Here is a 13,732-nt window from a genome sequence, read left to right on the forward strand (position 1 = left end):
AAAGCTACGCTAATGTACAATCTATTAATGTGTGTGTGTATGTGTGTGTGTGTGTGTGTGTGTGTGTGTGTGTGTGTGTGTGTGTGTGTGTGTGTGTGTGTGTGTGTGGGCGCGTGTGTGTGTGTGTGTGTGTGCGCGTGTGTTCCCCCAACAGAGTAAAGATGCTGGGATCAGAGCTCTGGTGATGCTGGATGAACAAGGAGGTCAGTTTCCTTCACTCTGTAGTTCCCTCCCCATGTGGGAGTTTTGTGAGTTTAATTCAACAAACATTAACAGCAGTAACATCCTGCTCTCACACAATGTCGTTCTCTAAGGTCTTGTTCAGAATGCCAGCCCAAATCCATTTCTTATTATATCCAGATTGTATCCAGACTGACTTTAGAAAGTCTGGATAGCACACCTTGCCAGGTGTGCTGCACTGTAAGAACAGCATGAAACCTGTTTCTCACAGAGCAGCTGGGGCACATTGAGGAAGGCATGGACACCATCAACAGGGACATGAAAGAGGCAGAGAAGAACTTGACAGACATGGCACAGTGCTGCAGTCTGTGTGTCTGGCCAATCAGGAAGTACACTATATTGCCAAAAGTATTCACTCGTCTGCCTTCACACGCATATGAACAGATTTAATATGATGTTGGCCCGCCCTTGTGGAAAGCCTTCCTAGAAGGCTTTCCACAAGGTTTAGGAGTGTGTTTATGGGAATTCTTGACTATTCTTCCAGAAGTGCATGTGTGAGGTCAGACACTGATGTTGGACGAGAAGGCCTGGCTCGCAGTCTCCGCTCTAATTCATCCCAAAGGTGTTCTATCGGGTTGAGGTCAGGACTGGTATAAGGACTGTGCAGGCGAGTCAAGTTCTTCCACACCATACTCACTCATCCATGTCTTTATGGACCTTTTTTGTGCACTGGTGCGCAGTCATGTTGGAACGGGAAGGGGCCATCTCCAAATTGTTCCCACAAAGTTGGGAGCATGAAATTGTCCAAAATGTCTTCGTATGCTGAAGCATTAAGAGTTCCTTTCACTGGAACTAAGGGGCCGAGCCCAACTCCCGAAAAACAACCCCACACCATAACCCCCCCTCCACCAAACTTTACACTTGGAACAATGCAGTCAGACAAGCACCGTTCTCCTGGCAACCACCAAACCCAGACTCGTCCATCAGATTGCCAGACGGAGAAGCGTGATTTGTCACTCCAGAGAACACGTGTCCACTGCTCTAGAGGCCAGTGGTGGCGTGCTTTACACCGCTGCATCCAACGCTTTGCATTGCACTTGGTGATGTAAGGCTTGGATGCAGCTGCTCGGCCATGGAAACCCATTCCATGAAGTTCTCTATGCATTGTTCTTGAGCTAATCTGAAGATCACATGAAGTTTGGATGTTTGTAGCTATTGACTGCAGAAAGTTGGCGACCTCTGCGCACTATTATTTATTTAGTAGTGAGGAATTTCATGACTGGACTTGGACAGATGGCATCCTATCACGGTACCACTCTGGAATTCACTGAGCTCCTGAGAGCGACCCATTCTTTCACAAATGTTTGTAGAAGTAGTCTGCATGCCTAGGTGCTTGATTTTAAACACCTGTGGCCATGGAAGTGATTGGAACACCTGAATTCACTGATTTGGATAGCTGAGTGAATTTCTCCTACCGAGGAGAAATTTGGTCAGTTGCAGTTTCTCAATTTCTCAGGAGAAGAATATACACTATATTGCCAAAAGTATCCACTCAAAACTTAATGCAGCTGGGCACTGGGGCCATCAGGGCTTAGCTTGTCTCTGCTCAGCTCAGTTTGGCACAGCTGAGCAGAGCTGAGCTGTTTGGTGTTTTTTTTAAATTCATTTTGTTTTAGTTGCAGTTTTCAGCCATAGACATTCATGTGTTTTGGGTGTTTGGTTGATGGTGGCTGCTTTACCAGTTTTGGGCGCCTCAGTGCAAATAGTTGGTGAATTTTCTTTTCTTTTTTCACCCCCACCCCCACTACCACCACCACCACCACCACCATAGAGCAGCTGGAGCGTATAGAGGAGGGCTTGGATCAGATCAACTCTGACATGAAGGAGGCTGAGAAAAACCTGACAGACCTGGGCAAGTGCTGTGGCCTCTGCTCCTGTAATAAGTAGGTGGAAGGGTGTGTGTGTATGTGTGTGTGTGTGTGTGTGTGTGTGTGTGTGTGTGTGTATCTGTTTGCGCACCTGTGTGTGTGTGTGTGTGTGTGTGTGTGTGTGTGTTTGCACACCTGTGTGTGTGTGTGTGTGTGTGTATGTGTGTGTGTGTGTGTGTGTGTGTGTGTATGTTTGTGTGTGTGTGTGTGTGTGTGTGTGTGTGTGTGTACCCTAGTGCAGCTCTGTATCCTCTGTGGTATCTCCAAACAACAGAGGACTAGGCTTTCTACCGATCGGATTGGCTATATCGGATTGGCCGATATTTTGCATTTTATACAATTTGTGTGGTCGGTTGTAATGTCTTAATTCGCTGATCCGATCAATGATGTCATTATTGTCTTGAAACTTTTTGCAGATGCTCCCGTTGCATTGTTTTATGTCTCATTTACTCCGAAGAAGTTCCACACCACCGCCATGTTAGTTTTGAGGGCTCTGAGATATATATATATATACACTACTCACAAAAAGTTAGGGATATTTGGCTTTCGGGTGAAATTTACGGAAAATGTAAAAAGTTCACGCTACAGTGATATTATATCATGAAAGTAGGGCATTTAAGTAGAAGCATACACTGGTGATTTCCTCATCTCAAACAATTTCTTGAAACAAAAGCCAAAAACAGTGGTGGGTATACCACAACAAAAAATTTCAATGTCAATAACTTGTCATGTGCCCTTGAGCATCAATTACAGCTTGACAACGACGTCTCATGCTGTTTACAAGTCGACTTATTGTCTGCTGAGGCATGGCATCCCACTCTTCTTGAAGGGCGGCCTCAGGACATTGAGGTTCTGGGGTACAGAGCTCTGAGCCTCTACACAGTGACTCAGCTGATCCCATAGGTTTTCTATCGGATTCAGGTCTGAGAAAGTGCAGGCCACTCCATCTGAGGTACCCCAGTCTCCAGCAGCCGTTCCCTAATGATGCGACCTCGATGAGCTGGAGCATTGTCGTCCATGAAGATGAAATTAGGCCTGTGTTGTTCATGCAGGGGCACAATGACTGGATTAATAATGTTATTCAGGTAGTATGGGCTTATCACTGTACCATTCACAAAGTGTAGGGCAGTTCTGTACTGACTAGACACACCTGCCCACACAGTAACACCACCACCACCAAAGGCTCGTCTGGTGACAACAGTGGCTGATGCATAGGGCTCTCCTTGACGTCTCCAACATCGTTGGCCATCATTTCTGCTCAACATGAATCGGCTTTCATCAGAGAACAGCACTGAGGCCCACTGGTCCCTCATCCAGCGTAAATGCTCCCTGGCCCATGCAAGACGATGACACCTGTGCCTGGTGGTGTGGTCAGGTACCCTTGCAGGTCGTCTAGCACGCAGACCATGCTGATGTAAACGGTTTCGAATGGTCTGACGTGACACTTGGGTGCCTCTCACCTCCCTTAAACGTGCCTGGAGTTGAGTGGCATTCATCATCCGGTTCCGCAGGGCACTGTTCACAATGAAGCGGTCATCAGTGTGGGATGTGGCCAAAGGACGTCCACTTCTATGCCTTTCTGTGACTCTTCCAGTCTCTCTGTATCTCTGTTGCAACTTGCTGATGACTCTCTGTGACACTCAGTGGCCACTTCCGTCTGAGAACATCCTGTTTGAAGCCTCGCAATGGCGAGGTGCTGCTGATCAATTGTTAGGTGTCGTCTTAGTCTCATGATGTCAAAATGTGAACAGTTTGAAATTTGAAATTTATTTATTTGGATAAACCCCTTGAGATGCATCATCTCGTTTTCAAGGCGGTCCAGACATATAAACAAACATGGACTCAACAAAGTACAGAATACACAGAAACAAACAAATAAACAGAAAACAAAACAATACAATGACAAATGATAACAAAACAACAATAAATACATTAGAAAAAAAAAACAAAAAAACCCCCAAAAACAAACAGTAACAGAAGACAATCCACAGATAACATCATGATGACATTAGGACAATACAACCATAACATGGCCATGGTGGCAAGTACAGAGATACCGAGCAACAGCAATTAAATTCACCAAATCATGGGGATCGAGGAGCTTCAATGAAAGCAAGAGCAGGCCACCTTAAAGTGAGAAGACAAAGAACTCATAAATATACCAAACGAAGAAATAGATCTGGTATTGGAAGGTAAGTTATTCCAGTCTGTTGGTGCTTTAAACATAAATGATCTTCTGCCAAAAGATTTGTTAACACTAGGAACAATAAAATAAGGATGGGTAGAATGTCTAATATGATAATTTGATGTATACGGTATAAGAAACTGCTGTAAATAAGGTGGATAATTAAAGTAAATGCATTTAAATATAAGTTTTAACCAGTGAATGTGTCTTCTCACAGTCAAAGATGGCCAGTCGAGTCTATCATACATCGTGCAGTGATGGGTGGAATAAGGACAACCAAGGACAAATCTACAGAGTCTATTATATGCTATATTAAGGGAAGCAAGATCTGATTTGTGAGCATTTTGATAAATGACATCACAGTAATCAAAGATTGGTAATATGAGTTGGGTGGCAAGTTTCTTGCGAACCATAAATGTGAAACAGTTACGGGAGCGATATAACAGATTAATGCCAAAATTGACTCTCCGTAGAACATGATTTATATGGAGTTTAAAAGAAAGTTCAGGTTCTAGCCATACTCCAAGATATTTAAAACTGTCAACTTTAAGGAGAGATGAGCCGTCAATACAATTTATGACGCAGGGACCAGGTTTAGACTTCAGTTTTTGCTTAGTACCAAATATCATAATGAAGGATTTTGATTTATTGAGCAAAAGTTTGTTACAAAATAACCAATCCTGAACTGAGGTAAAATCAGATTGAAGACAAGATTGAATTTGTGGTATGTCAGGAAGGGATGTGTATATGACAGTGTCATCAGCATAAAGTTGAACTTGGCATTTAGCAAGACATGATGGCAAATCATTAACATATATAGAAAATAAAAGTGGGCCCAAAGTTGACCCTTGCGGAACACCACTTTGCTGAATGAGCAGATCAGTTTGGTATCCATTCAGGACTACACACTGTTTTCTGTTATGCAAGTATGCGCAAAACCACTTGACTGCATTGGCAGAGAGGCCTATATTGTGAAGTTTGTCTAGCAACAAATATCGATCAACAAAATCAAAGGCTTTAGTTAGATCGATGAATATCGCACCTGTGAGCTTGCCTTTATCTGCAGCAGAAAACACATCATTTGTAAACTTTAAGAGGGCAGTTGTTGTTGAATAGTTGGACCTGAAGCCAGACTGAAATGGTGATAGTATGTCGTTAATGGAGAGGTAGTAGGAGCGTTGATTATAAATTAACTTTTCAAAAACTTTAGCAATGGAACAAATTATTGAAATTGGTCTGTAATTATTGGTGTCAAGTACATCGCCTCCTTTATGGAGTGGAGTGACGCGAGCGCATTTCCAGACAGCTGGTAGCTCACAGGTGGACAACGAGAGTTTAAACAAATCAGCAAGTGGATATATTAAAACATGAGAAGCTAATTTGATGAACCTATTCTCTAGACCATCAAGTCCTACACTACTGTTCTCTTTCAGATCATTGATGGCGTGCTGCACCTCTAATGGAGAGATTTTCCTAAAAGAAAAGGAACTGGAACATACAGAGCTATTGCTAGAGGTGCACATAGAATGGTAGGATTCAGGAAGTAATGAAGAACAGATAGTTGAGAAGTGCTGATTGAAAGTTTGGGCAATAGATAATGAGTCATGTATAATAGTGTTAGCAGATCTTATTTTATTAATAACATGTTTATCAGATGTGCTAATAACATTTTTAATTTTATTCCAAAATTGTTTAGGGTTCTTAAAGTCTGAGGTAAGAGATTCTTTGTAATAATTGGATTTTGCATTGCGGGTTTTTGTTTTGCTCATGTTACACAATTGCCGGTACACTTCCCAATCAGCATTATCTCGTGTTCGGCGAAAGGTTGCCCAGGCCTTATCCCTCTCTCTAAAGAGACTGATAAGTTCAGAATTAATCCAAGGGAGGTGTTTGCCCTTAACTTTAACAATCCTCCAAGGTGCATGTTTGTCAATAACTTAAGAAAATTCTTTGAGAAGGAAATCCCACGCTTCCTGAACATATGGTATAAGTTGGTATCTGTCCCAATTGATATTTATCAGATCATGAATAAACAGATCAATGTTCAATTTTTTAAATTGTCTGATTTTAATCAATTTAGGGTGTAATTTAAATAATTTAATCTTCCATACACAAAAAATAATTGAATGATCACTAAAGCAGTCAGACATGATACCGGCCTTTAAGAATCTGTCAGAGTGTGACACAAGAATCCAGTCAAGTAGAGATTGAGTTCTAGGTGTGATTCGGGTTGGCTCGTTAATTAGTTGAGTAAGACGTATACTATTAAATAATTTTATTTCTTTATCAGATGATTTATCCAACCAGTTTTTGTTAAAGTCACCAAGTAAGATTAATTCAGTGGTACTGGGGATGGAGTTAATGGTGGAGATCATGCAGTTGAAGGACTCAGCTGGCGCGGAGGGTGGCCTATATATACTACCAATGGTGAGACATTTATTCGCATGAAAATTTATCTTGATAAATATACTTTCGAAATGTAGAGGGTTAGTTGTAGGAACAACTAACTCTGTCACAAGATCAGAGGAGACATATATAGCCACCCCACCACCTCTGGAGCACCTGTCAGATCTATATAGGACATAATTTACAATATTTACAACACTATCGGGGATGTTATTATTGAGCCAAGTCTCAGAGAGTGTAATAATGTCAGGTTTATGTAGGACAACCCATGCACGGAGTAAATCTATTTTAGGCAATAGACTCCTTATATTCATATGAATTATTTTTAATCCCTTAAGTTCATCCAACTTGGAAACAGAAATTAACAGTGATGCTGTTAATAATCAAATATGAATGCAGTACCAGGTTGTATAGATTGCAATATTCATTATTTACTGTGGAGCAGACATGCAAGACAAAAAAGTACAAACATAAAAAATAAACAATGAATAAAAAAACATACATCAAGAAGGCACAGTAGCTCCAGAAACCAATTCCCAGAACATTTCCGCAAGTAAGCCGAAATATGTGGGTGCAGACCATCAACTAAAATTAAAGTTCAGTCTGCACTGATAAGAGGGGAGAAAAAACGTAGCTCCTGCATGTATGTCCAAATAACACGAATAATAGCTAATAATAGTCACCTCCAGGGGGCAGTGTCACAAAAGTGGACTCTATCAAGCAGAAAACCTTAAGGCGGAAATGACGTTATCGACGCAAAATGTAAACAAGAGTAACAGAAGGAGACAGGTAAAAAGTAACCTGTTGCGTCCGAAGATAACTGAGAAACAAAAGCAGTGTGTCAACACATCACCTTATTACATCGTAACTTTTAAAGAAGATGAGCCCAAAAGAAAATGAGACTAATGGAAAAAGTCACTTTGTTTAAATAAATGGACCTTCGTAAGATAGTCATAGCTGCTAGCTAATGATAGCAGCTGCTGGCAACTAGCAGACAAAAGTCTCACCTCAACGGCACTTTGTTATCCAGGAGAGTTTGTAATGGACATGAAGACCGCCTCAGCGTCTTTGTGGGTGAAGAATCGTTTTTGTTTGCCATCAATAACAACACACAGCGTGGCGGGGTAACGGAGAAAGAACTTCAGATTGAGTTTGCGGAGCTTACGTTTGACTGGAACATAGCTCCGACGCCTCTTCACCAGATTAGGACTGAAGTCAGGATATATGAAGATGCGCTTCCCATTGAACTCCAGATTAATCTTCTCCCTGGCAAGGCGAAGAATTTTCACCTTGTCCTGGAAATTCAGCAGCTTGATCATGATAGATCGGGGGCCGGGTCGATCGCTTTGCCGAGACGTCGGGGACCGATGCGCCCTTTCAATGATCACCGGAGTGGGAAAGGCATCTCGCCCCAGGAGCTGCGGGATGAGCCGGGACATGAACCCGATAATGTCGCTGCCTTCAGCGGATTCCTGGACCCCAACGAAGCGGAGGTTAGAGCGGCGGCTCCGGTTCTCCAAGTCATCTACTTTGTCCAACAGGTAAGAGTTGTCTTTCTCGAGCTGCTTCACCCGGACGACCAACTCCTCAACATTGTCCTCGTTAGCCCCAACACGTTGTTCTAACATGTGGACTTGTTCACCCAAAGTTGTCATGGAATTTTGAATGCTGGTTAGACTGGATTGAATGGGATCAACTTTGGAGTCGAAATGAGAAAGCATGTCCTTCTTGCTCTGCTGAATGAAGTCCCACAAAGTTTGCAGCGACATGCTTCCCTCCATGTTAGCAAACTCAGAAATTAAACAGATCCAGCAACAGTTTAGATCACTTTAAGCACTGGTAAACTTAGACAAGGGCAGTTCGTTTAGATCATGAGGATCAGTGACAAAAAGAAGGCAAATAAAGCTACTTTTACTAGAAACAAGCAGACGAGCTTGAGACACGTTCACTCACACTGCGGCCATCTTGGATCCAAAAGCATGATGAGGAGGACTGTTTAAATACCAATTCTAATTGAACAGGAAATTTATTGGTCGATTCATGGATCAAACACCTGTTGTGAATTTTGCCGTTAAGCTCCTTGTTAGAGAACAGCAACTTGTGCAAAAAGTACTGAAACATTGAACAGTTGGACATGTGCATTCAAAAGTTTACAAAGGGTCACATTAAGTTCACCTGTAAAGGTTATAATGCATTTTAGGTTCATCCTGAAATTTCACCCGAAAGCCGCATATCCCTAACTTTTTGTGAGTAGTGTATATGGTTTTGTGGTATTTTTTTAAGTGCTGGAACAAGTTCGTAGTGTTACCCCGTGAATAGCAATGCTAGCACGGCATGTTCTGCACAACACCTGCTGCTGCGCAACATCTTTTTTGAAACCAAAATAATTCCACACCACCGACGTGCTGTTCCTCTTTGAGATTAAAGTCTCACTTGTGTCAGTTTTTGACTGCTTCGTTGAGCCAGAGGCCATTGCACAACAGGTTAAAGGGCAGGATGAAAAGTTGGTGCGGCTGAGAGCTCCACTCGCTTTAGCTCGCGTCTCGTGACCAATTTGTAATCGGGCAAGTTGCGGTTAGGAAATTATATATATATATATATATATAATGTGTGTGTATGTATCTCTCTCTCTCTCTATCTATATATATACGTATATAGATAGAAAGATATATATATATATATATAGATAGATAGATAGATAGATAGTACAGGCCAAAAGTTTGGACACACCTTCTCATTCAATGCGTTTTCTTTATTTTCATGACTATTTACATTGTAGATTCTAACTGAAGGAATCAAAACTATGAATGAACACATGTGGAGTTATGTACTTAACAAAAAAAGGTGAAATAACTGAAAACATGTTTTATATTCTAGTTTCTTCAAAATAGCCACCCTTTGCTCTGATTACTGCTTTGCACACTCTTGGCATTCTCTCCATGAGCTTCAAGAGATAGTCACCTGAAATGGTTTTCACTTCACAGGTGTGCCTTATCAGGGTTAATTAGTGGAATTTCTTGCTTTATCAATGGGGTTGGGACCATCAGTTGTGTTGTGCAGAAGTCAGGTTACTACACAGCCGACAGCCCTATTGGACAACTGTTAAAATTCATATTATGGCAAGAACCAATCAGCTAACTAAAGAAAAACGAGTGGCCATCATTACTTTAAGAAATGAAGTAGAATAATTGTAAAATACTGTTAAATATTCATCCCTCACATGTAAATTAACAGTAAAATTGGTCAGTTAACAATAACAGTAGATAACTGTAATTTAACAGCATAAAACAGTATTTGTAATGAATTGCTGTAAATTACAACAGTATCTTACTGTATTTTATAATTATTGTAAAATACTGTTAAATATTCATGCTTACATGTAAATTAACAGTTAATGGTCTGTTAAACAATAAAAAACTGTAATTTAACAGCATTAAACAGTATTTTCTGTCAAGCAGTGGAGACAGGCGCTACTGTATGATCCCTTGATGATGATTGTGGGGTTATGTTTCTTTTCTTTTTTTGATGATAGCACTTCTTTATTGATCAAACTTTATTGATCTAACCCTGAACTTGACTTTGGAGAGCGTAGCTCTCTATTTTGATGAAACCATATGCTGATGATAGAAGTTATCAGTTAAATAAGTTAATGCTGTCGGTTCTGGAAAACGGTGTTAGAGTGAGTGCTCTTCTTTGTCAGTTCTGGTTCTTGGTTCTTGAAAACAGCGTCAGAGTGAATAATCTTACTGTCCACTCTGTGCTACGCTGCTTCTCGGTGTCCTCCGCTAGCTTAACCTGCTACTTTTCCTCAGTTGAACACAGACAGGTGAATAGTGGTGAATGTGTGTTGGTGCTGAATGTGTTTCTGCCCAAGGTATGAGCACTTGAAGGCAAGTACAAGAAAAGTCAAGCTGTGTGTTTATTTTAGGACTTTTGGATGTTCACTGGCTGTCACAATGAATATGAGGTAGCCTATGGGCTGGGAATTTGAGTAGCCTGCATAGTTTTTTTTAATTGGTGAGGATTTATACGAATTAAATGCAAAAATAGCAGGTTTTATAACACACTGCCATATACTGTAAAATTACCATATTTCATAGCTATCCGGAGGCGTGGCTCAGGAGGTAGAGCGGTCGTCCGGTAACTAGAGGGTTACCGGTTCAATCCCCAGTTCCTCCATAATGTGTCGAAGTGTCCTTGAGCAAGATACTGACTCTGTCCTGATGGACAGCTAGGCGCCTTGCATGGCAGCCTCTGCCATCAGTGTGTGAATGGGTGAATATGAGGCAAAACAGTGTAAACCGCTTTGAGTGGTAAGTGTCCTAGAAAAGCGCTATAGAAATACAGTCCATTTACCATTTTACTATCATGTACTGTAATCCAAAAAACGGTATTGTTTGATAAATTACGGTAGATGCGCTGTAAAATTACCATAACCCTGTTACCCTACTGTCGTGCTGTACTCCAAAAACCGGTATTATATTGTTTGATAAATTACGGTAGATGCGCTGTAAAATTACCATAACACCCGCCGTTATCCTACAATCATATACTGTAATCCAAAATACGGTAATATACTGTTAAAATAAATAACAGTAGATTGATTGTAAAATAACAGTAGAATACTGGCGTCCCTGCTGCCAGTATTTTACTGTTATTTTAGGGCCCACTCACATTGGCAAGTTTGGGCTCGTATCGTGCTAAAGCCAAAATCCCCCCCCTCCCCAGTCCCCGGCTGGCCTGCACTCACATTACCTAAAGCCCAAACGCGCCCAAGTACGATTGCCCCCGGTGTGCACGTCATCACGTTGAAATACGACACAGGCATGGCCCAACGTCATTATAAATCAGTAGTTCAAATACATTCATCATGTCTTCCATTTAACTAAAAAACGTTTTTGTTCATTTTAATCAGACATGGGATGTTTATTTACCTTGACAGTTTCGGAGGTAACATCCTCCTTTTTCAGAAAGCATCCAACTGACAGCCGGAGCGGCACCTGTCAGATCCGGCAGACCTGACCTGACCGGGTGGCCGCACACTGCGCGGTACCGCGGCCAGTGCCGGTCGGTGCCGACGCGGTGCCGGCCAGCACCAGGTCTGCCGGATCTCCGCACACAGACTGCTGTACTTTCATTATAAACCGACTTTTGTTTATACGCGGTTGCAGCAGCACAACGGACAATGACACAGACAACATGGTTGATTATTGATTGCGCAACGCGGCCATTCGCCGGTAATCAAGCTGCGCACATTAAACAGTTTTGCAGAGGCAGGAGGAAAGTTGCATGATTTACGTCCGCGCACTGCGTGCGTGACCGTGCATGTGCTCGTGTATGCGCCTGTACCGCGCTGAAGCACACCCCCTCCAACCTGCCAGAGCGGGGGAAGTGTACTGTATTCAAGCACGATACGGAGCGATCACACTGGTCAAAGAATCCGAATTTTAGGGGCAATCGTGCTTGGGCGCGGATCAAACTTGCCAGTGTGAGTGGCCTCTGAGTGGCCTCTTACAGTGAAATTCCTTACAGTGCATGCTGACAGGGCTGAACAAAAATGAGAACCCAAACGCACGACTCAACAAGAGTTCAACTAAGTAATTTAATAACAAAGTATCAACTGAAATTCACAATACAAAGGAAGTAACAAGGAAAAGTATCAACTCAAAACTCAATACAAAGTAACAACTGAAATTCACTATGACAAAAGTATCAAAGAAACGAGAACAAAACTATGACAAAACAAAGTAACAAAGGAAATGCAAAACCTGACTTGACTTGGCAAAACTTGACTTGACGTGATGTGACAAGGAACATGGACGTGGAAATACAAAGCAGGACCAGACAAGACGAAGCAGGACGAACTCGCACAGGACAAAGGGAAACACGGACTATATATACACACAAGGTAATGGGGAACAGGTGGAAACAATCAGGGCGTGGCAGACAATCAGACTAGAGGGAAACACACAAGGGGAAGGGCAAGTGACCTGACACAAGAGGAGTGGGATATCAAAATAAAACAGGAAGTCACGAGACAAGACACAAGAACAAAACCTAACAAAACAAGACATAATTTTCATGGCATGACAGTACCCCCCCCTCTAGGGACGGCTCCTGACGTTTCAAACAGTCTCTAGGGCACAGGGATGGATGGCCGTCGTGAGACAGGGGGAGGAGGAGGCCAAAACAAAAATCTCCAGGGCGGAAGTCTATGGACGAGGCGGTGCTCTGGCAGACGACCAGGGCGCAAGGATCCATGGACGAGGCGGTGCTCTGGCGGACGACCAGGGCGCAAGGATCCATGGACGAGGCGGTGCTCTGGCGGACGGCCAGGGCGCAGGGAACCATGGACGAGGCGGTGCTCTGGCGGACGGCCAGGGCGCAGGGAACCATGGACGAGGCGGAGCTCTGGCGGACGGCCAGGGCGCAGGGAACCATGGACGAGGCGGAGCTCTGGCGGACGGCCAGGGCGCAGGGAACCATGGACGAGGCGGAGCTCTGGCGGACGGCCAGGGCGCAGGGAACCATGGACGAGGCGGAGCTCTGGCGGACGGCCAGGGCGCAGGGAACCATGGACGGGGCGGAGCTCTGGCGGACGGCCAGGGCGCAGGGAACCATGGACGGGACGACACTCTGGCGGACGGCCACAGTGCTGGCGGTCAAGGCGGGCCCACCCTGGATGGCGGCAGTGTGGGTGGCACCACACTGCAGAGCGACCATAACGTCCTGCAGTGCAGACTTGGGACAGAGGCAGCAACAGCAGCAGTGTGGACTGGGGACCGCTGGGCAGCGGCGGCAGCGTGGACTGGGGACCGCCGGACAGCGGCGACGTGAACTCTGGACCGCTGGACAGCGGCGACGTGAACTCCGGACCTCCGGGCAGCGCCAACGTGAACTCGGGGACGCCGGGCAGCGGCGACGTTAACGTGGACTCGGGGCCGCCGGGCAGCGGCGACGTGGACTCGGGGCCGCCGGGCAGCGGCGACGTGGACTCGGGGCCGCCGGGCAGCGGCAGCGGCGGCAGCGGTTA

The 13,732-nt window shown here is 43.9% G+C and overlaps 1 protein-coding gene across 1 annotated transcript in view; it reads left to right on the top strand.

Annotated features, from left to right (window-relative positions):
* The window catches only part of LOC115370003 (synaptosomal-associated protein 25), a 59,909-nt gene that overhangs the window by 21,236 nt on the left and 24,941 nt on the right, over positions 1–13,732 (top strand). Inside the window, exons 3-4 of the mRNA XM_030066780.1 lie at positions 155–203; positions 2,012–2,123. Of these exons, the coding sequence (XP_029922640.1) occupies positions 155–203; positions 2,012–2,123 (161 nt within the window). The remainder of the gene's footprint in view (positions 1–154; positions 204–2,011; positions 2,124–13,732) is intronic.

This window comes from Myripristis murdjan, chromosome 13 (assembly GCF_902150065.1).
Source record: "Myripristis murdjan chromosome 13, fMyrMur1.1, whole genome shotgun sequence".
Classification (NCBI taxonomy): domain Eukaryota; kingdom Metazoa; phylum Chordata; class Actinopteri; order Holocentriformes; family Holocentridae; genus Myripristis; species Myripristis murdjan.